The 26160-nt window shown below is 39.4% G+C and overlaps 1 protein-coding gene across 36 annotated transcripts in view; it reads right to left on the bottom strand.

The window, feature by feature from the left end:
* Positions 1-26160, bottom strand: part of TTLL5 (tubulin tyrosine ligase like 5) — a 269627-nt gene that overhangs the window by 44996 nt on the left and 198471 nt on the right. For 22 of the 36 annotated variants that reach the window (XR_013386539.1, XR_013386542.1, XR_013386541.1 and 19 more), the window contains 2 exons: positions 20390-20607; positions 1267-1349 (listed from right to left, as the gene is read on the bottom strand). The exons of 4 other annotated variants lie outside the window; for them this stretch is intronic. Coding sequence is in view for 24 of the 32 variants with exons in the window: in XM_077910049.1 (XP_077766175.1) it covers positions 1267-1349; positions 20390-20607 (301 nt within the window). In the remaining 8 variants the exon portion in view is untranslated. Of the gene's footprint in view, positions 1-1016; positions 1184-1266; positions 1350-20389; positions 20608-26160 lie in introns of those variants that run through there. 10 more of the 36 variants (XR_013386545.1, XR_013386544.1, XR_013386546.1 and 7 more) reach the window with 5 other exon arrangements.

Genomic DNA, 26160 nt, shown 5'->3' with positions numbered 1-26160 from the left:
TAATTATTTTAAGGTATACTATGTCACACACATACCCTTCACACCTAGGCCCTATAGACTCCTTGATGGTTCTCCTTCTTGTACTCAGGACCAAGTTCCCTGCATGGTACCTATATAACCTGTTCTCTCACTGCTCCCTGGCTCATGCTCCAGTCCCTGGTCACAGTGACACAAGGGCTCCCAAAACACGGTGCATTTTCACCCCGCTATCCACTCTCCCACCCCATTTCCACATGCCTTGTTCCTTCTTCCTGAACTCCCTTGGCCCCATGCCTCCCTTCCCCTGGTGTGGACTTGTCAACGTTCAACCCTCTGCTTAGATGTTTCTTCCTCCAGAAAACCCTCTCTAATAATGAAAGAGCTCAGGCCAAGTCGCTGGGATGCAAATACTGCCGCGGTAATAACTAGCTGTGGGATTTTGGATACATTTTATAATCTGTGCCTGTATTTCTGCAGCTGTAAAATGGGGAACACGGTTCCGGTTCATATGCCTGTTTTGTGAACAAATGTGTTATCACAGGTAAACCATTCAGAACTGTGCCTGACACACCAGATATTTAGCTGATGGTTATTCTATACATCCCCAGTACCTGGTAGTTACCCACCCTGTACCCACTCCCTGTGGACTCTTCTTTCTGCCTGAGTTTGTAAATTCTTGGACAGGGGCACTGCTAGGTACATCCTGTATGCCCCTCTATGCCCAGCGTTTCACTTTCTCTATGGTAGGAACTCAAGAAAAAATATTTATTAAAGTGAATCCAAGTGATTTTCTTTTAATCTTCTGATTACTTATTAGTTCATTTTTACAAATCAGTACTCATAGGAAACCCTCCCTAGACCAATGCTTCCTTATACATGGGTACCTAAACTGACCCTAGTACGCAGCTGGCAATAGACCAGCAAGGCCACAATATGAGCGTGACAGGACTTCAATCAAAGGCCGGAGCTTTGTTGTGCTGAGGGAGTTAGTAAGAGATACGACACGTGGGGGTACTAGATGAACAGTGAAACACCAGTCAAATACAGACACTTTTACTAAATGCTGCAAATCCAATTACACTCTTCCAGACTGAGAAATGTAATCCACTCCGAACTAGTTCTGGAAAACCATGCCATCCTCAAGTGCCCATCTGCCAATGCTTCAAAAGCCTGGATGCTTCTTCATTCTGTGAACTGCATGTTTCTTCGGATGCAGAAGAGAGAATATGCCCAGGCCAGCACCCTCCCTGTCCTCCCGACTGCAGAAGAGCTGGTGTGCCCACTAACCTGTGGAACTGGTGATGGGCATGAAGGCTGCGGAGTTAAGGCTGCTCTGGAGACCATTCAGCTGCCCTTCTGCAGAGGACCCTCTGAAACACAAGCAGCTTGGTTAGAGTGGCAGATGAAAGGGGAAGTAAAATGCAGGCCCTCCCATGGCTCTGCCTCTTGCTCCTGGTGTTCTTTCTCAGGTGCCACAACTATGAGTCTACTGCATTTGGTGGGTAGAGCCAGGAATGGTGCTAAATATTTCCTACAGTGCACTGGAAGGTGTCCTCAAACAAATTTTCGAGCCCAAGATGTCAATAGTGCTGAGGTTGAGAAACCTTTGCATAGAGGCATCTTCCCTCATGCCAACTCTGACAAGAGATGGGACAGAGTATACTGGATGCTTTGGCATATACTCTCCAACCACGTGTCTTAGAAATTCTATGACTGGGCTTATAGGACATGCCAGGTCTCCCTATTACAGGCTCTTACAGATTTGTATTTCTTTCATTGCATTTACCTGAATTATAAGAGAGTGTGCAACTGGTTGCTTAATATCTATCATCCTTGCTAAAAAGCTCCATAAAGACTGAGATCGTATCAGCCTTATTCACTGTTGTGTCCATAGGTCCTGATATTGCATTTTGCACACATTAGGTATTTAATAAATATTTTAAAAAACAATCTTGTCTATTGCCCCGTAAATACATATTACTTGTTGGACTCATCTACCTTGACTTCAGTTGATGTGTGAAAATTATACCTTGGAAGATTAAAATTTTCATATGCTCAGTTCTTTATCTGTTGAGCAGCATCTAGCCTGACCTTTGAAATCCTTCTCCTAGCACTATTTTTCCATTTATTCATCCATGCAAAAAATACTTAAGTATCACCTGTGCTTGGTACTAGCAAGGACGTAGACATTAGACAAATACATGAGGTACAAACTATGTGATAAATGCTAAGGAGAAAAAGCACAAGGCATTTTAAGAGAATGAAAACAAGGGAACCTGACTGAGATGGTGATGAGAGTGGTCAAGGATGGTCTTTCTGGAAAAATCGTATTTCAACTACATCATGAAGTTATGAGAAGTAGGTATTGGCCAAGAGTAGGAAACAGGTAAGAGCTTTTCATGAAGAAGAAATAGCATTATATATATGATATATATGGATCATATATATAATGAATCTGAGACAGAAAAGTGGTTAGAATGTCCTAGGAGCCCTTAAAGAACAGCAAGGTGGAGGGGGAGTCAAGCAGTGTTTGCCAAAATGTCCTTGACAGGAACCACCTGGGATCACTTATTAATCATACAGCTTTCCAGGCCCTTCCCTTGGAGATTCTGACTCAGTGGGTCTGGGATAAAGCCTGAGAACTGAGGCTTTTTATAGCTCCCCAGGCGTCTAAGCGATTTCTATCGCCAGAGAAGTGAGGAAAACATTGACTAGTGGGTAAGGGGAAGGTGGGAGGAAGAGCACTCAGAGATTCTGGCAGACGCTTAGGTGCCATGCCCCTTGAGAACATACCCCAGCAGTGATGCAAAGACCACAGTGTCTTGTACCCTTCCCCTCTAGCAAGCTGCAGTCCTGGCCCTACCCACTCCTTTCCACTTTCACTTGGAGGACAAGGGAACTGTAGAGACGAAAAGGAGAGAAAGGAACAGAGGGCTTCTCCCTTTTCCTATGAGCCTCAGCCTCGGACAGCTACATTTGAAATGCTTAGGCATTTTATTTCAGCCCTTTATGGACCCAAAGAACTACCCAAAGCATCTGCAGCTAATACTGACTCTTCTAGGTCTAAGGGAAAAAAGGAAAAGTTCTGGAGCCTAGGATGGGCTCTTTCCTCCACAGAAGTTAAAAAACAAAACCCAAACCAAAAACTTTAGGGCCCCTTGCATGCATTGGTGGCAGCTGAGGCAAGAAAAGCGACGGGGCTGGTCTCAGTCTCAGAGAGGAAGCCCTGAGAGTTAAACAGTAAAAGGAAGCGACAGGCAAAGTACTGGTGTCAGTAGAAGAAATGAAATCAGTGAACAGGGAGCTCCCCAAGGGATGAACAGAGTCCCTAGGTGTTTGCAATGAGTGAGTGCAGTGTCTCCCAACCTCTTCCTCCTCTCTGGAATACTCTCTCTCTCTCTCTCTTTTAAGATTTTATTAATTTATTCATGAGAGACCACAGAGAGAGAGAGAGGCAGAGACACAGGCAGAGGGAGAAGCAGGCTCCTCGCAGGGAGCCCAGTGTGGGACTCGATCCCAGGACCCTGGGATCATGACCTGAGCCAAAGGCAGACGCTCAACCACTGAGCCACCCAGGTGTCCCTCCTCCCTGGAATTCTTATCCCACACTTCACCCTCATGGGTTTCCTCCTGTTCCTCTCCTGACTTCTGCCCCTATGTCCATCCCCTCTGTTCCAGCTCCAGTCACTCTTCCATCCTCCTCTCCATCCTTTCCCATCACAGGACTTGGGAACCACCTCTAATTCCAACTTTGAACATTTCTAATGATTCTGCTGTTTCTAGCACAGGCTCCGCATTTCCCCGGTGGTGGAGAAATGTGTCCAACAGCCGCTCAAGAGGAAATTCAGAGTGAATTTTTCCATGGAAACACTGGTACAGAAAATGGTTTGGGTCTATGTTTTTACTACTTCAGGCACATCAGGGATAAATATGCTTTTGTTGTGATAACATCATTTTCCCTGGGAAAATACATGCCAGCTTCTGGACAACCCACACCTAAATGAGAACTTTTGAACTACAGCTTATTTAGGGCCTGTATGTTAACTTGTACTTGCTGGTATGCTTCTGCAATAATTCTTTGCTGCTTTCCTGGGAGCATCTGTGTTTTAGGAAATAGTTACACAGGAAGGTACGTCTGTGTTTCCTTGCTTGTCTAAGTCGCTGTGTTTTAACACCAAGATAACAGGACCTACCTCATAGGGTTGTTGAGGATTAAATAAAACAGTGAATGTGAAGCACATCTTAGCATAGTATCTGGGATTATATTAATGGCTAAATAAACATGAACCTTCATTAGTATTGGTATTTTTTCTTAGAGATACTAACCATCTTTGCATTCACTAGAACCCTATGTACACTGAAATATTAAGCCAGGTGACTTGGTAACTCTAATTCAATATGGAATATGAGTGCTACCCTATGCAAGAATGACCATGACATAGTCAGAACTAAGAAGTTAACAGCAATTTGCTATCAAAATCAAAAGGTAGTTAACTGGCAACCTACAGTGTAGAAATCTCATGGTCAGAATTACTCTTAAACCCCCTTAAGAAGAGAGGTCTCATTTGAGATTGACAAACTACCTCTCAATAAGTCCAATAATCACATTTTTTCAGTTTCAGAATGAACCACCGTTTCTTCAGCTATGCACCAAATGAAGTAGCTGGCCTGTCATACAACATGGCTTTTGGCATGAGAAGAACCCACAGCACAGTGGGATGCTCATCCTACATGAGAAGCCCATGGGAAAGGAGGCTGATGGGAGGAACAATACATCTCCCATTCTGTCCCAAGAGGAACATAGAATAGAGTCAGTCGCTACTGAAATTGTACATGCTCTTTCTCTCTGAAGAGATGAACGTGCAAAGTTAAACGTGTGTTTGCTGCAGGTCCATTGCCTGTTGTTTTCACAGTACATATGGAATATAAAGAGGTGGCTAAAAGATGAACTCAGAAAAGTGACTTTTCTGCAGTGAGGAATACTGAAAAGACGGGACAAGCAAAGTGCCATAAATTTTAAGTTAGAGTTTAAACCAAGAAGAGTGCTAGATGTGACTATGTAGTCCCGTAGTGTTTCTTACCTGCTCTTCTTGGAAGAGATGTCATACTGGGAGCTGGAAGAAGGTGAGATACAGCCCCAGGTTGAGAGTTTGAGGCTTTCTACAATCTCGGCTGTGGTGCTGGGCTTAGTTCAGATCTATCTCCACAGAATGAACTGCATAATTATCAAAAGCTCCTGAAGGGCATGCTAATTGATTGACTGAGCCACTTCAAAACTGAAATAAGATACATGGCCATGTCTATATAGTAACATGTATAGTAGCAACGCAGAATTCCAATTAGAATTAGAATTAGAAGAATTCCATTAATAATGACATGCTCTTTTCAACTAAGGCAGGATCTTTCCTTTGGACGGATTCATTGCAAGTACCTGAAGAGTTTCCCTAAGTAATAAGTGTGTACTTTCTAACCCAGAATTCAATTCACTTGCTACACTCTTGCCTACTCCTTTGCTCTCTTGCATTTTCCTAGAGTCCAAGGAAAGGCCTGACTTTGAGTAAGGGAGAATAGCCTCTCTGGGTCTTTCAAATAAATTGTTTAGCAATGCATTACAAATAAATAACATCTCTAGAAGCAGAAATATTGCCTACATTTATTATTGAAAGATTTCTTCTAGTGCTAGTCTCCACTTAGGGAATATATGCGGATCAAACAGCTGGCTAGGAATTCCACTGGCATCAGGAGCAAACCATCCAGCTGGCCTATATGACATAACCTCACCAGTCTGGAGGGTTATAATGAGTAAAATCCCTACCATCCATTTTGCTGGTAAGGCTTCTGACGTGCTTTTTCGTGGATTTTTATTTCCTTTATTTGTGGTTTCCTCTGTTCTTCTTTTTTTTTTTTTTTTTCCCCATTATTTTGATCGGTGGAAACTTTTCTGAAAGTGATATCCTTTCTTTAGGATCTGTTTTGTTCATTACTTCACAAGATTGACTGTGGTTTGGTGTATATTGTTTCTCTTCAAGTTCTTTTCAAGGCTGTCCACATCTTTAACACAGAGGTACTAGTTTTCTGTTCCAGTGGTTTCGTAAAAGTTTATCTTGGATTCAGGCCACCACATTGGGGATGACCTTTCTATAGTAGGAAGGACCCACAAAAGAAAAATGCTCAAGATTTCACAGGAAGAGGAGAGCTAGAAATGCTGACCTTGCCAGGGCTGTGGCAGACAGGCCTGGTGGCATCTGTGAAGGTTCTGAAAAGAAACCCCAAACTTGATCATTTTTATAAAATACTGGTGACAACCACCTTCTTTCAATTCCCAAAGGAGAAAAGAAATCTCAAGTTAGGGTAAAGAACTGAATCCTTAAAGGAACATGTGCTCTGACTTAGCAAACATTTACTTGCAGATGAATCATCTTACAATGTTACTCCCAACCTACATGTGTGCAGGTTATGTGTGCCTCTTTCTATTATCCATCAGTCCAGGGATTATATATGCGCTGCACAAACAGAAGCTAATATGTGAATCCTTAGCAAATAATAATGAGAACATTATTAATTTGGGTCTGGTTCCAAAACCAATTCAAGAAACATTTCATGAAGCCAACTTTTGTGCAGCAGCAGCGGTGCCCAAGATTCCATTTTATAAATATACTACACCTTACCTAAGCCATAATCCATTATATTTGTTGCTATGTCCCTTTTTCTTCTTAATATTATCTCTGTAGGTATCTTCTCTTTTTAAATTTACTGTATTAGTCTCTTCAGAGTTTTTTTTAAAAAGATTTTTATTTATTTATTTGAAAGAGAGGGAGTGGGAAGGAAGAAGGAAGGAGGGGGGAAGAGAGAGAGAGAGAGAGAGAGAGAGAACGAGTGGGGGAGGGGAAGAGAGAGAGGGAGGAGACTCTCTACTGAGCAGGGGGCTTGATGGGGGCTTGATCCTGGGACTCTGGGATCATGACCTGAACCGAAGGCAGATGCTTAACTGACTGACCACCCAGGCGCCCCTTTCCAGGTTCTACTGTTTCATTCATTCCTTCACCAAGTACTGAGGTCTCCATGTGCCACACTCTGCTTGAGGCACTGTTCTTTCATGTTCTCCCATGTGCCAGGCTGTTCTGGTGACTTCTTTTTATTATTTCACTTTGATTTGGATTAATTTAATCTGTTGTTCCTTTTATAGTTTTTTAAGTTAAATGATTACCTCAGTTATTTTCAATCCTCCTTGTCTTTTCAATACATGTATAGTTATGAGATTAATTTTGAGAGCAACTCTGGCTATCCCACAAATTTGATATGTAGCACTTTCCATAAGGCATCCAATTCTATGTGGTTGATGATTTTCATTATGATTACCTCTCTAACACATGGCTACTATGTGCTATATTTTTAAAAATTTTCAAACACATGAGTCCTTTAAAAAATTACCTTTTGATTTTTCCTAATTAAAGTGTATTTATTGTTAAAGAATATAAAGCATTTGGCATGGGCTTCTTTGAAACGTGTGAAGCCTTTATTTGTGACAATATGTACTGAGTTTTTATAAACATATACTTGAAGAGACTGTATCTTTTCCCTTTTGGACACAGGAATCTATGCATAGCTATTAATATTTTTCAGACTATGAGTTGTGACTCATAAAGGAGTTGTAAAATCAATTCAAGGATCCCATTAGCAATTCTAAAAAATAGGAGATAGTATTTCATGAAACTTTTACTTCATATATATAATATAGATATTTTTACTAGGTTGCATATAAAATGTACTTTTTTATTATAAGTGGTGGCCAGAAAAAGATGAAAAACTGCTTATCAAAGCCAACTGTTATTCTGCATTTCAAATATTTCAAATCTTCAGAAATTTCTTTGAGGTACCTATCAGTTACTGATAGAAGTAGATTAAAAAAATCACCCACTACAATTGATAATTTTCCAATTTTTCCTTACATTATTGTCAGCATTTGATTTATATATTTGAAATTTATGATGTTAACTGCATACCAGTGTTTTTATCTCTATTAATGCTTTTTGCTTAATTCTATTTTATTTATTGCTATACTCATGTTCTTTTTAATTAGAACTGTATGGTTTACTTTCTTTTCATTGTTTGCACTGTGAAATTTTACTCTAGGTATCTCTTTTAAATAGGCTATAACTGAACATGTTTAAAAATGCAACTTCATAATCTACCTCTTAATAGAAGAGTAAAATCCTGTTAGCGCTGTGATTATGCATATAACTGGACTTATTTCTACCATCTTAGTTTTTATTTTCCACTTACCATCCTTTTTATTTGCTTTTTTGTTTTCTTTTTCTGCCTTCCAACCAGATTCAAAGTTTCCATATTCTCTTCTCTCTCCTTCCATTGGTTTGAAAGCTACAGATTGTATATCAATTACTTAGCTATTTTTTTCTAAGTGTAAAATTTAGCTATTTTTTCTACTTTTTTCCTCCAATATTTCTCTTGCCCTTAGAACATGACACAGACCTGTTATATTTTCACTATCCACTGAATCCCATTGTCCCTCAAGCTTGTCTTTGTTGTCTCAAACACATTTTACTTTTTTAAAAGACCAACAATTATGCTTATAGTAATTAACATTCGTTACCATTTAATAAAAGTCTTGCACATCACTGCGTTCATGTTATCCAATACTTCTGTTTATTTTTATTGTATCCTAAGTGAAGAAGTGTATCCTAAGAGGTACACTCTTAGACTTCGAATATCTCAAATTATTTGTATTTTGGCTTGTCTCTTGAATGACAGTTTAGCTGGGTATAAAATTCTAAACTGAAAGACACTTTACCACAACACCTGAGCTATCAGCTCTTGTCTTCTGTCATCTGTTATTGCTGAAGAAAAGAATATCAGGGATGCCTGGGTAGCTCAGCGGTTGGGTGCTTGCCTTCAGCTCAGGTAGTGATCCTGGGATCTGGTATCAAGTCCCGCATCAGGCTCCCTGTGAGGAGCCTGCTTCTCCCTCTGCCTGTGTCTCTGCCTCTCTCTCAGTCTGTGTCTCTTATGAATAAATAAATAATTTAAAAAAAAAAGAATATCAGTATTCTGGGTTCCTTTGTGAATTTTCTTTAAAGTAGTATGTAAGTCCTCCCTTTATGCTCAGTGTTCTGCATCTAAATATGCATTCCTTTTGGCACATGGGATGAATTTTTTAGCCGAGAACATTTATTTCTTTAATTCCAGAGAAGTCTCAGTTATTATTTCTTATAGTGTAACTTGTCCACCTCTCTCTCAGGTATCCTTTCTGATACTCAATCTTGTGATCAGAGTCACATGTCATGTTCCACAAGACAATCCTATCAGATACCAGATCTAACATGTCTGGCTGTTCAGAAATATTAATCTCATTTGTAAGAAATTCGTGTTCTAGTTCTTGACTTTGTTGGCAATCTTCCTTAGATTCAGATTTCTTCGTGTGTTTTGCAATTTTGGTTTGTAAGCTCATGTTGAATAATAATTATTTCTCCCCCTTGTCTCTGTGCTTGCTGTCGAAAGGTTTTATAGGGTCTTCCACCCATCCTCTTACCCTAGTCCAGAACCAGACTGTACACTGGTATTTCAGTGTCCTTGCCTCAGTCATATTTAGAAATCCAGGTGAATTCTCAGACATGAACAGTTGGTCCCTCATGTGGTGCGGCCCACATAAGTTTTATCAATCTCCCATGAGGAGAGCCCACTTAGCTCAGGATAAATCTTAGTATTACTGACATTTTGGACTGGGTAATTCTTTGTGGTGGGGAACTACCCTGTGCTTTGCAGGATGTTTGCCAGCATCTCTAGACTCTCATTAGATGTCAGTAGGAATTCCTTACCCCCCATCCAGCTAATGATAATAATAAAAAAAATTCCAGACATCGCCAGATATCTTCTGGGGGTAATATTTTCCCCAGTTGAAAAATTACTATTTTACTTCCAATTAATGAGCCTGGCTTCTTAGTCATTCCTCTTGGGTAGGGCACTTTCAGGCTCCAACATGCCACAGGGGCTGAACTCCAGGCTGTTGCTACCTACTTCCAAAGCAGAGTTCAAAAAGCTTGTTTCAGCTTCATTTACTGATTCTCAGTTATTTTTGTACCCTAGTTTTGGGGCAAAGGGGATGTTTCCCTTGTTTTGAAGCTCAGCGAGGTCCCCCCCCCCTTTTTTAAAATCAGTTCTATGTGTTTGAAGCAAAGGGAGAGTATTAAGTGTAAACTTATGAAGACAACGTGACTGGAAGTTGTCTTTTGTTTTATTTGAAGCTAAGCCCTTGCCTTCAGTAGTCATTAGAATTATTAGTGATCAAGATCTCAGAATGTGTTTGAACTTCCACAGCCTTGCAAGCTACAGCCAAATCACACTTAAAAATATCAGCTTAATAACAACAAAAATGCCATTTCTTTTAATAGGGAACAACAGCTGCGGCAAAAATTATAACTATACCAATATACATGCATGGACACTTGGTATGTGTCAGGGAAATAAATGATCTCATTTAATCCTAAGAACAGCTCCATGATGTAGGTAATATTTTACAGATAATGAAACAGAGACTTAGAGGGGTAGCCTCAAAAAATAGTCAATTGAATGAAGGAGACAGGATTCAAATTTAATTAGAAATCTTGGGCTGTTAGCAATTGTGCTTCCCATACACTACTTACTATTCTACACAGTATAAACAATTACTGATGACATCATTGTTACTTGGTGATCCTTGACACATACACCTTGTTACACAATACTATGTCACCACCACCACCTCAACTACCACCTCTAGCGTGTCTCCATCTCCACCACTGACTCCTTTACCACCATTTTCTGAGAACTTGTCATGAATATAAGCTAGTTTGGGGGCTGAAGAATACATTTGTCTCCCCTCTCTTAAAAATAAGCTTTATGGGAACTGGGCTTGTGTCTGTCCTCTCCGACTGGTGTTAATCACGAATATTTAGAGCAATGCTCAGCACCATGGACATTCAACATATGCGTGATAAGAGGATAAAGACAAGGTATCTGTCCCTAGAGACTTATGGGAAGAAGAACATATATAAAAAGGAAGAATTAGACAAGGGGATAGATGGTAGAGTTAGCAGAGGTACTTGGCAAAGCTACATCAAGGTGATAAACTCTGATCTTGAATAAAACACAGGACTTAGATTCAAGAGGGCAGAGGGCACAAGGAAGAGGGGAGAACATGAGCATGTAGGAACAATGAACATGAGCATGTGTGTGGAGTAGACTGTAAGACAGTCCGGGGAAGGTTATAGACAGGATAGAGGACATAGTGCAGAAGGCTTTGATATCAGAGTAAGGACTCTCAACTTTATCTTGTAGGCACCTGGAAGCCTCCAAAGGTTCAAAGAACTATTTTAGAGATGATATTTTAAACTACTTCCTAGGGGGCAGCCCTGGTGGCCCAGCAGTTTAGTGCTGCTTTCGGCCCGGGATGTGATCCTGGAGACCCAGGATCGAGTTCCACGTCGGGCTTCCTGCACAGAGCTTGCTTCTCCCTCTGTCTGTGTCTCTGCCTCTCTCATTCTCTCTCTCTGTGTCTGTCATAAACAAAATAAAACAAAACAAAAAGACAAAACAAAACAAAAACTACTTCCTAGGGCTACTCATGCAACCTATTTATTTAAGAACCCATTTAGATAGTTTAAAATTTTCTACCTTGTTCTACTTGGGTATTCCTTTTATTCAAGAACCAATCTTGATAGCTAATATTTTTGAAAATATTACCTTTCAATTAAAAAAAAATTTTTTTTTGGTTCAGTTTTTAAAATTTAGTAGCAAATGATCATACAATGTTCTCATAATTTTTCGGTCTCCCTGTATCTCCTTTATTTTTTTATTTTTGTAAAAAATTTATTTATTGGGGATCCCCGGGTGGCTCAGCGGTTTAGAGCCTGCCTTTGGCCCAGGGCGTGATCCTGGAGTCCCGGGATTGAGTCCCGCATAGGTCTCCCAGCATGGAGCCTGCTTCTCCCTCTGCCTGTGTCTCTGCCTCTCTCTCTCTCTCTCTATGTCTATCATAAATAAATAAAATCTTAAAAAAAAAGATTTGTTTATTTATTTGAGAGAGAGAGCCACTGTCAGTTTCAAGACTTATGTTTAAGTTTTAATCCATTTTGAGTTAATTTTTGTATATGGTGTGAGAAAGAGTTTCATTTTTTTTATGTGGCCATCCAGTTTTCCCAGCACCACTTATCTATTTATTTATTTTTAATTTTTTTATTGGAGTTCAATTTGCCAAAATATAGCATAACATCCAGTGCTCATCACAAGTGCCCCCCTCAGTGCCTATCACCCAGTCACCCCAACTTCCCACCCATCTCCCCTTCCACTACCCCTTGTTCATTTCCCAGAGTTAGGTGTCTCTCATGTTTTGTCACCCTCACTGATATTTTCACTCATTTTCTCTCCTTTCCCTTTATTCCCTTTCACTAATTTTTATATTCCCCAAATGAATGAGACCGTATAATGTTTGTCCTTTTCCGATTGACTTATTTCACTCAGCATAATACCCTCCAAGTCCCTCCACGTCGAAACAAATGGTGGGTATTTGTTGTTTCTAATGGCTGAGTAATATTCCATTGTATACATAAACCACATCTTCTTTATCCATTCATCTTTCGATGGACACCGAGGCTCCTTCCACAGTTTGGCTATTGTGGACATTGCTGCTATAAACATCGGGGTGCAGGTGTCCCGGCATTTCACTGCATCTGTATCTTTGGGGTAAATCCCTAGCAGTGCAATTGCTGGGATGTAAGACAGATCTATTTTTAACTCTTTGAGGAACCTCCATGCAGTTTTCCAGAGTGGCTGTACCAGTTCACATTCCCACCAACAGTGCAGGAGGGTTTCCCTTTCTCCACATCCTCTCCAACATGTGTTGTTTGTCTTGTTAATTTTCACCATTCTCACTGGTGTGAGGTGGTATCTCATCGTGGTTTTGATTTGTATTTCCCTGATGGCCAGTGATGCGGAGCATTTTCTCATCCAGCACCACTTATTTAAAGAGACCTTCCTTTCCCCATTGCATATTCTTGGCTTGGTCTTAAATTGACCATATATGCATAGGTTATTTCTGGGATCTCTATTGTGTTCCATTGATTTATGTGTCTGTTTTTATGTCAATGCCATACTGTTTGGATTACCACATCTTTGTAATTTAATTTGAAACCAGGAAGCATAATGCCTCCAGCTTTGTTCTTCTTTGTCAAGACAGCTTTGGCACTCTGCGGTCTTTGTGGTCCATACTGATTTCAGGATTGTTTGTTCTATTTCTGTGAAAAATGCCATTGGAATTTTGATACAGATTACAATGAATCTGTAGATTGCCTTGTGTAGTATTGACATCTTAACCAATATTAATTCTTCCAGTCCATGAACATAGAATATCTTTCCATTTATTTTTATGTCTTCAATTTCTTTCATGAATGTCTTGCAGTGTTTAGTGTACAAATCTTTCACCTCCTTGGTTAAATTTATTTCTAGGTATTTTATTCTTTTTGATGCAATTATAAATGAGATTGTTTTAATTTCTCTTTCTGACAGTTTGTTGTTAGTGTATAGAAATGCAACTGATTCTGTATACTGATTTTATGTACTGAAACTTTACTGAATTCATTATTAGTTCTAATAGTTTTTTTGGTGGAGTCTCTAGAAAATATTACATATTTTCTTTTTTTTTAAGATTTTATTTATTTATTCATGATAGAGAGAGAGAGAGAGAGGCAGAGACACAGGCAGAGAGAGAAGTAGGCTCCATGCAGGGAGCCTGATGTGGGACTTGATCCAGGGACCCCAGGATCATGCCCTGAGCCAAAGGCAGACGCTCAACTGCTAAGCCACCAAGGTGTCCCATATTTTCTATATAATATAAAATCATCTGCACATGACAGTTTTACTTCTTCCTTTCCAATTTGCATGCTCCTTATTTCATGTTCTTGCCTAAGTGCTCTATTTGGGATTTCCAGTACTATGTTGAATAAAAGTGGCAAGAGTAGGCATTCTTGTCTTGTGCCGATGTGTGTAATTCTTACTTTCAATATAGTGTGCAATATCATTCTGATCCAAGTTACTTAAAAGAATGTTTAAAAATTCCAATATTATTTGGGCTTTCTGTCCAGACTTTTCTTTTCTTTTCTTATTTTATTTATTTTATTTTATTTTCTGTCCAGACTTTTAATATCTCATTTTATTGTAACATGGTCAGAGAATAATATAATTCTGTATTGTCCTATATAACTGTTATTTTTTGAGGCTTTAATTGAAAAATATTCCATGGGAGCTCTGCAGGATACAAAACTGTATATCTGTTAATTTAATTTCATTAATTATATTGTTCAAAACCCTTCATGTCCTTATATTAGGTCTATTTTGCCTGTAATAATGACTACTACTTCTATTCCATTTCTGCAATGCGTTATTTTAGGTTGAATCCATCTTTTGTCAACATTTTTATCTTTGTATACTTTATCCTCAGAATTTTGAAAGTTTTTGAAATCTGTCCTATACTTCATTAATTTTCTGCAGTGTTCAATTCACTGTGTTTAACCTAAATTTTCCCTTAGGTATTTCTCATTTTCTTCCTGATCACAGACTACTTAACTCTGTGCATGAGATAGCCTTTTAAAGCTCTACACATCTATGTTCTCTAAGCTTAAATTTTGTCAAGAATGCACATTAGGAATTTTCTAAAATGTTTTCTTGCTTGCTTAAATTTATTTCAGAGGTTGGACGCTCCCCTGAGTCTTCTTTGTTGAACTTTCTTTTAAACTATACCATCTATTCCTAGGCCCCAAGATTTTTAAATATTTGCTCATCCCCAGAGAGAAAGTCCTAAGTTTGCTATTAAAGACTTATGATCATGGAGGAATTGATATGGATTCTATAAAATGCATTAAGATCTTGCCCAAATCTTTTAAAAAGGGATTTTCCTACTCAGATAAGAAAGAAAAGTGAGAGATAGGAAATATCTAACAGTTATATTACCATTTTAACAGCCATTTTAGTATCCTAGTAGCAGGGATGAGAAGTAAGATTTTACTTTAAATTACCCAAGTATAAATCACCAAAGGAAGACCCATCATTCCATGACTCTCATGTACTTCTCCTCACTGGGCAATACACATGGCAGCAGCAACCTCTGGTTAGGTGTGTTTACTAGCACCCTCTGTCATCATCTATGCCAAAAGAAAACCCTAAGATCTAACACCACCACTGAGGTCCAAATGCTAAGGGCTGACCAGAGGAAAAAGTCTAAGTGGCAGATCCCTTGACTAGCACCCTGTCCCTTTGTACTTCCAGGCCCTGCCTCTCAGAGTGAGAGGGTGTTGTCTGGTATATTCCAGGTTTCCCACTCATTTCCTAGATTTCACTCTCATAGGAAGGCAAGATATAAAAGCCTTCAGTATTGTTCTTCAATTCAATCCTTCTCATGCTATATCTAACAGAAATTCTCCCAACACTTCAGTAGGAGAATGACAATAATTCTTCCTCCTTTTGAGAATTTCAGTGGCCACTTAAGTAGTAAAACTGGTGTGGAAAGGGAGGAGAGCAAGTTCTGAAGTGCTTACTTTGCATCTTCCCCAAGGCAATATTTTAGGATGATTAACCTGTCATTTGCTGTACAAAATGGATCTGAGTGGGTTGGTGGGGGGCCTTTGAAATTGGTGGTCTACTGGGAAGAGTCTGGGGTTAGCATGGTAGGTGACACAGATCTGGCTTTGGCTCTGCCACTGACCACCTGTGTTCCTTGCTACACTCACAGCGTTTCACTATGCCAGCAGTCTGTTATCTTTTAGCACTAAAAGTCTATAATTATATGTTTTGGAAATGCATAATTTATTTTTTAAAGGGTTTTATTTATTCATTTGACAGAGAGAGAGAGAGAGAGAGAGAGCGCGTGAGCATACAAGCAGGCAGAGCAGTAGACAGAAGGACAGGGAGAAGAAGGCTCTCCACTGTGCAAGGAGCTTGATGTGGGGGTTGATCCCAAAACTCCAAGATCAAGACCGGAGCCGAAGGCAGACGTATAACCAACTGACCCACTGAGGCACCCCAGAAATGCATAATTTAGAGAATCCTGTATTTAAGGATGGATATGCCACAGATTTGATCGTATTTCTTGAAATTACACATAATAAAAAAGGCTGAAAAGCTGACAGAAGATGGTTAACTACAATATGACACCTTGTATCCTCATATCAAGAACCTACTTTTGGATCATTTTAACTCTGGATCACTTTACCTCACATTAATGACTCATATGTTAAAAAGATAGGTATTTTTTTTACCCTGATCCTCATTTTTATATTTGTCTGACGTTAACCTCTCCCATTTTTATATTTGTCTGACATTAACCTCTGAGCATCTTTCATCATATTGCTTACACAACAAGTTCAGGTCCTATGAACTGGTTGGTACAGGTCTCAATATGCTGCTGGGTTACTGGCCTCTTTCCTCCCTTCCCGATGCTGAGCAGCCATTAACAAACACCACTGTCCTGGGTGCTGACATAGAACAAGCAGTTACCTTCCATTTCTGCTGAGGTCACCCTGATGCAGAATATCCTAAAACATGGGCAAGGAAAGGTAATTCCAGCTATTTAAAGCAAAGCACTTTCGTTAGGTCTGGTGTTTCTTCTGTATTTTTCTTTCTTCAGAGAAGCCCCAGGTACCACGGCTTTGATTCTGCCCTTCCCTATCATCTCTAGTCTGTGAGTTTTGCCCACGTCCCTGGCAAACCTTAATCCCCTCAGGTTTCTTTCTATTTCCTGGAGAGTATGATTCTGGCTCTAAGAAAAAGGTCATGTACAAGGAAGACACAGGTCATAAGCATGCAGTTGCTCCTAGGCTGTCATCCCTCTTAGTTCAGCTGACTGGAAGAAATACCAGAAATAGTTGCAAAAGGAGGATCTGAAGTGGGTACTAAATTATGACGTGTGGCAAACACTAGAGAGGAAAGTCAAGAAAGGCTCCTGGCACTATGGAAAGGAGAAAAAAGTCTAAATCATTCTCTTCACAGACCTGACCAAGGAGATCTAGCTAAGAGAAATAGAAGTGTATGAATTTGAGAACTATAACAAAGAACTTCTGGGCCAAACAGGGATGAGCAAATGGCTATAAAGCAACAGAATTAAAAAAACGAATGTGCTCATAAAAAACTTTCAACAGAATAGACAGAAAACAAGTTTTTTTTTTTTTTTTTTTTTCAGAAAACAAGTTATTTTGGTTAATTATTCAGTGGGGACAGTGGTTTTTTTTTTTTTCTTTTTTCTTTTTTTTTTTACAGATGGGAAACTGAAACCTTTAGAGGGAAAAGTCACTTGAATATTATCATAAAGAAATAGGACCCCACTGTTCTGATTCTCAACTCCCTTTGCACCAACATCCAAACGACATTCCATCTTTTATGTTCTATTGTTCTCTAAACTCAATCCTCTAGGATGTGGAAACTTTGATGCTCTTGGAAATTGCTTCTATATTTGTCCAATGCCAACTTCTGTGCTAGGAGAAGTTTGAAGTTCAACCCAAAAACACAGGGCTTGGCACAGTCAATAGCTCATTACAACTTCTCATTAGTTGTGTCTCTTGGGGCAACTATGGCATTCCTGAGTGTGACTCAGTATCACCACTCAGAACTGAGGGTTCCTGATTAATCTGAACTGAGCCAGAATAAAGGCTGAAATGAGCTCCTACCAAATGAAGCAACATATCTTGCAGAAAGAAAGTAAAAAGTTATGTGAAAATTTCTTGAATCGCCATCCTAGTATTAACCTAAGGATGATATAGTAATGTCTAACACTTATTCAATATATATTATGCTCCAGGCATCGTATGTGTGCTTGATATTAATTCATTTATTTCTCTTAACAACCCTATGGGGCAGGTACTATTATCATTCCTATTTTAAATAGGAAAAGAAGTTACATAAACATTAAGTAACTTGCTAGAATGGCTGGAAGCATGAATTACTTTAGAACGGAAAGAAGGGTCCTAATTTCAGGAACCATCAAAGGTTTTTCTAGATTAATAATGACTTCAGTCGAAATAAGGTATAGACTTTTAGACTTTATAGTTCATAATAATGTACCACTGACAGTTTCTCAGTATGGCACCTTCTTCATATGTGTCATGCTGATATATTAGCAATGGGGAAAACTGGGTTTTCTTATTTTTATGTGTACTATCTTTGTAAATTTCCTGTAAGTCTGAAATTATTATAAAATAAAAAGGTTATTTAAAAAAAAAAAACCTTTATCCAAATACTTTTTAGAGGGAACTTTTCGTTGAGTCAGGTCAGATAAGAACAAAGTCAGGTCAATAAGAACCTAAAAGTCAGAAGAATATTAAAAACAGTGGGGCCCTCATAACACTGTACATTTTATACATGAGTGAGAGAACATTAAGGTCTCCATTAGTACTAACTTATTTAGCTTCAGAGACTTGTGCTAGAATTTTAAAGGCAAATTGGAAACTATTTCCTGGAACAACGCCTTACAGCATGCCTTTTGATACTTGGATTATATTTCTTAAATTCTGAAGAAATCTTGCTTTTCCCCCCTTCTGTGCATTTTTGGTGCTGAGCTGTTTCCGGTTTTCCCACACTCCTGCCTGTCAGAGAGAAGAAACCACAAAAATGCAGCAAAGTTTGTCCACAGAGCTGCAGTTCCATCTCGAAAGGCTGAAGAGTTCTCCTGCCAGCAGCGAGTTCAGGGCAGTGAACAGCATCTTCGAACGTCCAGCCCCACTGCCTGCTGCCAGAGCCCACCTCCTCACCAGCAGACTAGCTAGCCACCACACAGGCCACCAAGGGCCCTCTCAGGGTACTGGCAATTCTCCGAGGATCCACAACTAGGGAGCATGCTGGCAAATTCAACATTCATATCTGACTCACTGATTTTCCTACCCAACTGTGGGCTTCGAACCTGTGAAACAGAGCATGGTTTTGGAATGCTTATGATGGTAATTAACGTGCACTGACTTCTTACATGTGCTAGATTCTTGTTCTACGTACATGTATTAACTCTGCTAATATTATCAATGGCCTATAAAGCAGACACTGTTTATTATCTCCACTTCAGAACTGTGGAAAAGTGGGGCTAACAGATTAAGTAACTTGCAACTTGCCAAAGGTCTTCAGGTAGTAAACTGTGGATGAGGGTGTGAATACAGGCAGTCTGGTTCCAGAGGCTGCAACCTGAAGGACTCGATTCTACTCTTGCCAGGGTGAGGAGCCATACATCTTCCTTCTTACTGTGCTCTTGGCCTTGACCACGAACTGCCCCCTTCTGACTACCCTTCCCTAGTGCTCCAGAGAGTTCTGTAAAGTCATTACAATGCCAATTATTCCTACAATAGCACTTAGTAGGCATGGAATAAGTATTTGTTGGACAGATGAATAATGGCAGCAGTATAATTAAAAGTCACAAGGGACTGTTTTCTATCCAAATCCAGAATTTGATTCCCTGTCCAAGGGGGAAAAAAGAGGAACTGCTTTTTCTACATCCTATGACTGGTCATTACAACTAAAATTGATTTTGCGAGGGACAAATGAACGAGGAGACTTAATGAGAGCAAGAGAAAAACCCAAACTCCCTCACCCCCTCTACGTGTTTATCCATCAGGGAATGCTTGCTTCTTATCGGCATCTTTGAAAAGTTTCCCAATTTTAAACGGAGAAGGGCCATTAGAACTAACACTCTTTATTAGTCTTATTTCTGGTTTGCTAGCTAAAATATGGTTGGAAATAAGAGTGAAGGGTATAACCTGAAAAAAATTGATTGAGGCATGGGAACATCTTTCTGAGGTAAAATGGGCAAAAGGTATTAGAAACAAGTTGCTCTACAGAGCCTGTGGACTAATGTCAGTGAGTTAATCCCCTACCCCGCCACCACCCATAAAATCCCACTCTAATGTCTTTCCATTCAAATACGTACAAGTAAATGACAAACAAGGGTGGTACTGAATTTTATACACAACTGCAAAGATCTGACTCTGTAGAAAGATCCAGAAAAGAAGAGATTGGGAAGAAGCTTTCATTTCCCATCTCCAGGCCCACAGTTCAGCGTGTTAGCTGATCGTAGTTTCTGCCAGAGGCTGGAGGATCATCAGCAATGATCCTGAACCCTGTGTTAGCCCTCATCACAATCCCCAGGGAACCTGAGAGCAGCACCTGTCCCTCCCACAGGGTAGGCAGTGCCTACTTTGGCGTGGTTCACTAACTCCCCAGGGGATTCTGACCTGTAGCCCAGGCTGAGAACCAGAGTTAACCTGTGGCACCCATCAGGAGTTCTTGTCTTTGACGTACAAATGGTTTTGAAGGCCTCATAAATGAAGAGTACTCTTAGCACAGAACTACTACAACTCGGGAGAAACTGAACAAAAGATTGAGGAGGACTTACTTGGAGACTCTCTGGGATGTCATCTTTCTGAGGATTTGTTTGTGATTGGCTGGGGGCTTGGGGACCAGTGAGGAGGAAGAGCTTGGAGGTGGCACCACTTTTTGTGGCAGAGTGGTTGGCTTCTGGCCACTAGCCGTGGCACTTGAAATTCTACCGCCTGCACCATTATTTATTGTCCATAAATTGGAGTTAGATAGTGTCTGGCTGCCAAAGATGGCCTATAAGAAAAAGAAAGAAAAAAAGGTCAAGGGGATGTCCTTCTAACTCATTTGCTGTAAGTGAATGGCTTGTAATCCTCAAGTGAGATAAAAGGAGAAGGGACACTACTGCTCAGGAAAGGGGAAAGGAAATATTTCTCTAATAATGCCAGCACAGGTCTACATTCAGAGGGGGAAAATCTCTGGAAGCACAGAGTTGAAATGGTCTCATTGGAAGTGCACTGAGCTAGGAATCAGGGTTATCTGGGTATTATGTATTATCCACTGCAGCAATCAGAAAAGTATTTGGTCTCTCTTAGCCTAAGTTTCCTTCATTGTTAAATTCAACAAATATTTAATGAATGTCTTCTACTGGGTGTCAAGCACTAGGAATAATGCACAAAACAAAAAGTGGCTTGAAGCCTGACTCAACTCCAGCCTACTCAGATGACTCTGAACTCCTCTAGAAGGTTTGCACATTTGAGGAGTGGGAAGAAGCCAGTTTGACAAGGGTATAGTGAGCAGAATGGATGCAGAGAGGAGGCTGGAATAGAAAAGCCGGACTGCATGCATGGCCTTGAGGGCTGTTTGTAGAATTCTGAAATAGTAACACTTTGTTGACCTAAAGATTGACATTAGACTTTACATTTTGAAACACTTTCAGGGGCACCTGGCTGGCTCAGTTGGTAGAGCATACAACCTTGATCTCAGGGACAGGTTCGAGCCCCATGTTGGGTGTAGAGATTACTTAAAAATAAAATATTTTAAAAAAATAACAAAACACTTTCAAAGTAGAATTACTATCTGAATACTAGTTATTAAATGAATATAAGATCAACACAAAAGTATATTTGCTCAGAGGGTAAGCCTACAAATCAATAAAGACCTAAAAATCACCATCTAAATATCACAAACACCAATATATGTCTGTAGTTAGTATGTAAATGTATACTTTCTCAAGTAGATGCTTAAAAAATTCTTACAACTTATTTAACTCATTAGAAATTGGGTTTTTTGGGGTCACAGATTTTGTTACTGATCATTCAATACTATTAGTGCTGCTTTCAATATGCATGCATTATAAAAGCTTTAAATGTGAAATAATTCTAGGAGAAAAATAATAAAATTGACAAAATACACAAGGTTTTGTTTGTTTTTTTTATTAACAGGATTTCTGGGAATTGATTTCCATCTGTAGACACTACATTTAAAGAGACATGGGAGAAATGTCATTTCCTTATGGCCAGGCCTAAAGGAATAAGATCAGATGCTCTTAGGAAACATTCACCTTCTAGATAGACTTTATTAGTACTGTCTTTCACGACTTATTTTTAAGATATAAAAGATAAACTGGGTAGCTTTAGTAAAATGTTAACCAATCCTTCTATACTCATGCCTTGGAATGTCCCATTTCAGGGAAATATATCCAAAAGTCCTGGGCTAGGTAGGTATGAGGGGGATCAAAGAATCCTGGGTTGAGTAAATGTGTTTGATGGACAGGCCTGACAAAGAACAAAGCAATTTCAAAGATAGAAGAGGGTCAGAGCATTTTTGAATGGACCAATCTGACTGAGATGTTCTTCATCCCTGCAAACTGTCCAAAGGGGAAACTGAAGAGCTCTTCACTTGCCTCCATCTCTGATCCAAAGAAGGGGAACAGGGATCTCTGGGTGGCGCAGCGGTTTGGCGCCTGCCTTTGGCCCAGGGCGCGATCCTGGAGCCCGGGATCGAATCCCACATTGGGCTCCTGGTGCATGGAGCCTGCTTCTCCCTCTGCCTGTGTCTCTGCACCTCTCTCTCTCTCTGTGACTATCATAAATAAAAAAATAAATAAATAAATAAAAAAAAATTAAAAAAAAAAAAAAAAACAAAGAAGGGGAACAAAGAAAGACCCAAGCCCGTGGGCAAAGCCAAGAGGTTGACACTAGGGGGAAAGGGGTTATGTGTACACATGGGAAGGTCTTGGGATGGTCTAAGAGGACACAGAAGCCCTGATTCTGCTCCGGCCAGCCTTCTGAGGGCAAGTAACCAAAGAATGCAGCAAGTAGACTGAAAAACAAATCCATTCCTTTCAAGCACCAGCTCCATATCTGAGGAGACATTCACCTGGAAGGAAGGAGTGAGGCAGTAAAGGGCTACTGTATATTTCTATTTTCACCACTACATCCCAACATGTGAGTTTAGATTGAAAGATGCCTCATTCAGGCCTCTATCAGTATTTTTGTTCGAAAGAAAGAAAAGAAAAGAAAGAAAAGAAAAGAAAAGAAAAGAAAAGAAAAGAAAAGAAAAGAAAAGAAAAGAGAAGAAAAAAGAAAGAAAAGAAAAGAAAAGAAAAGAAAAGAAAAGAAAAGAAAAGAAAAGAAAGAAAAGAAAAGAAAAAAGGTGCCTCATTCTGGCTGGGGAAGAGACTGTAAAGATCAGAATGAGGACTGAAGAGCTAGCTCTACATCCATAGGACAAATTCACTGGATGAGTATCAGAGGAAGAATGGCCATTGTTAGCAAACGGGCTCTTAGAACATCTATTCAGTACATGTTGCGAAGGTGACAACTATATTTCAAGGTCACCGAGTTTTTCTTTTGTTAAAAAATCTTGCTGGGACATCTAAACGCAAATAAAAAATGAATAAAAAGAGCAATATCAGACCAGTGTGAGTATAGTAAGCTCCCATTTTTGTAAAAAGAAAAAAGAATATGCAAAGCCATACATGTATCAGATACACAAACACACAGAAACACACACACATACACATAAGGCTGGTATTTGCACAGAACAATTCAGAAAGGATATATAAAAAAACTAGTAACCTCCATGGAGAAAAACTAGTTAGCTGGGGGTCCAGGAGAAAGCATACATCATTTATATCTTTTTGAATTTTGTACCATCTATATGCAGTAATTTTGTACAAAAATAAATTATTCAAAGTCAAAAGAAAGTCAAATTCTCATAAGATTTAAGCAGGTAACAAAACTAACTCTGAGTACAAGTCAAAGTATCCAAATGGCACCCAAGTTTCAACCAGGTGGGTACAGGACTCACTATTAGGGAGGGTTGAAGAAGGAGCTCACTCTTCAATACTTACTATGCCTACAAATCCAGATTTGGTCATCAGTAAAAAACAAAGACTCAGTTAAGTGGAAAATATCATGGCTTTGCAGTCAATTGTGCCTGGGCTCAATGTAGGATCTGTCACTTATAAACTGGGTGACTTTTTCAAGTTACTGAACTTCTCTCAACTTTAGCTTCCTCGTAGGTAATTACAATTACTTTGCTGGATTATTGAGGATTAAATGAAGATCACATATGTAAATCTAGTCTAGGCATTCAATAAAGGATTCTTTTAATAGACCAAATACAAGGCTCACAGTAGACACTCAACAAATGCTCCATTCCTCCCCAATCCTCTACCTCAGTTTACTGAGGAACTAAAGGGATGGGATGACATGCAAGTCTGCCTATCTGTAATGATCTGTGAATGCCAGTTGGTTATGTACTTTTCAACATATTTTTCTAGTCCTATGATGATGCTCACTAGATGTGAAAGCAAACTCTTAAAATGAAAACATATGTTTAGGTTCCCCAGATCATATTTACTCAATTCTCTCTGGCAGAAGTAATCTTTTCCTCTTCTGAATGCTTCTAACAATGTATTTGTATGTGTCTTATCATACTTAGCACATTCTACCTTGTGTTACAGCTACTGATGTATGTACTTTTCTTTCCTTCTGGACAATGCACACTGGAGATGGCTGGATTGAGATCTAATTTTTTTTTCACTCATAGTGCCTAGTAGAATGCCCTGTACATAAAAGGTGCTTAATAAATATCTACCCCATGAATGCAAATAGCAAAACTCATTATAACCACTCTTCACCTTTTTAATTTAATTTAATTTAATTTTTTTAGCAAATACCAAATTCCTATAACAAGAAAACAGGCAAGTTTGTGTTTACGAAGAGATGTAATCTTATAATAGGAGCATTCTCTGGACTTTGAATCAGGCCTAGTGTATTTTTTGTGTTCAGCTTATACTCAGCCACAAAATGTAAGTAAGCCCTTCTGCAGATCCCAAACAAAAATAATTTATCATCCTAGATGCAGATTTTGTGGCAAGCCCTTAGACACTGATGTTCCATAGTGATAAGACCAGTCAAATAACAAAATAAAAGCAATTAGGAGGATTTATTGCTTAGGAGGCTGTCACTGGCCTGGATACTAACATTTCTGTCTTTATTCCTAGTAATACTGCCCTTATTTGTTTGGGTAATGATGTGTGCCCAGCTAAAAAATTGTATTTACCAATCTCTCCTGTACTTACAAATAACCACATGACACAGTTCTGAGATGTAAACAGAAGTCTCCAGGTACAGTTTCCGGGAAAGTTCTTTTTTAAAAGGGGCTAACTGGGTTAGGACACAACTTTTTGCCCTTTACTGTTCTTCCCACTCAGAATATGGATATCTAGCTAGTATCTGGTGAAAGTTTCTTCCTAAGGATTGCAGAGGATAAAGACAGGAAAAGCATGGGGCTCGCGACAGTATCATACAGTTCCAGAGAGCCTAACTCTAGATTTCTGATTATATGGGTAAAAAAAATCCCTAACTTGTTAAGCCATGGCAGGGAGAGGGGTCCACTAGATGCAGCAAAATGGAATCCTAACTGAGCTGAAATATAATCCTCAATCTACCAAAGAGTCATGCTTGTTTAAACCTTAACAAAACATAAATACACTGCATCTCAAAAGAACAGGTACTCTTTCCACATACAGTTAAAAAAAAAAAAAAAAGAAAGAAAGAAAAAGCTAGGTTCTCAGTTGTTCAGTAGTCATACTCTAATACACTAAAGTGATAACAATTCTGTACCATCCAGTATTCCAAAGAGTCAGTAATATACAAGTTCCTAGGTATTTCACCAAAACCAAGGCTAAGTGTAATGAATTAAAGAAATCAAATTTGGTAATTAGAAACCCAGGAAAGTACTGAGGCAATGCTGAAAAGCAGATATATAAATGAATTTATTTAGACTGTTGGCAGAAATCAGCTTCCCCAGGCCTCTCATACCATGTATTGGCCCCAACCCTACAACTCCATCAACAATAGATTACATAAATTGTTTTGTCCTGATATTCATTCATAAATGGAAAGAAGAATTAGATTAAGTTCCTTCTAGGGACACCTGCGTGGCTCAGCGATTGAGTGTCTGCCTTTGGCTCAGGGCATGATCCCGGAGTCCCAGGATCGAGTCCCACATTGGACTTCCTGCATGGACCCTGCTTCTCCCTCTGCTTATGTCTCTGTCTCTCTCTGTGTCGCTCATGAATAAATAAATAAAATCTTTTTTAAAAAAAGTTCCTTCTATATAGATTCTAAGAAAGGTAAGGTTTGGATACACAATACTGGCACACTGCACTTGTGGGTTAACAACCGGGAAGGGGGCTACACCATCATCAGTCAGTGTCCTGGGAATGTGAGAGCTGTGTAAGCACTGGCCTCCACTCAAGACCTGGTCAACATATACAAGACTTTTGCTTCTTTATTGGGTGTGGGAAACAGCCATGCTTCAATAAGGAGACTA

This window comes from Canis aureus, chromosome 9 (genome assembly GCF_053574225.1).
Source record: "Canis aureus isolate CA01 chromosome 9, VMU_Caureus_v.1.0, whole genome shotgun sequence".
Lineage (NCBI taxonomy): Eukaryota > Metazoa > Chordata > Mammalia > Carnivora > Canidae > Canis > Canis aureus.
Note: the sequence above shows the minus strand (reverse complement) of the source record. Positions and strands in the feature narration are given on the sequence as shown.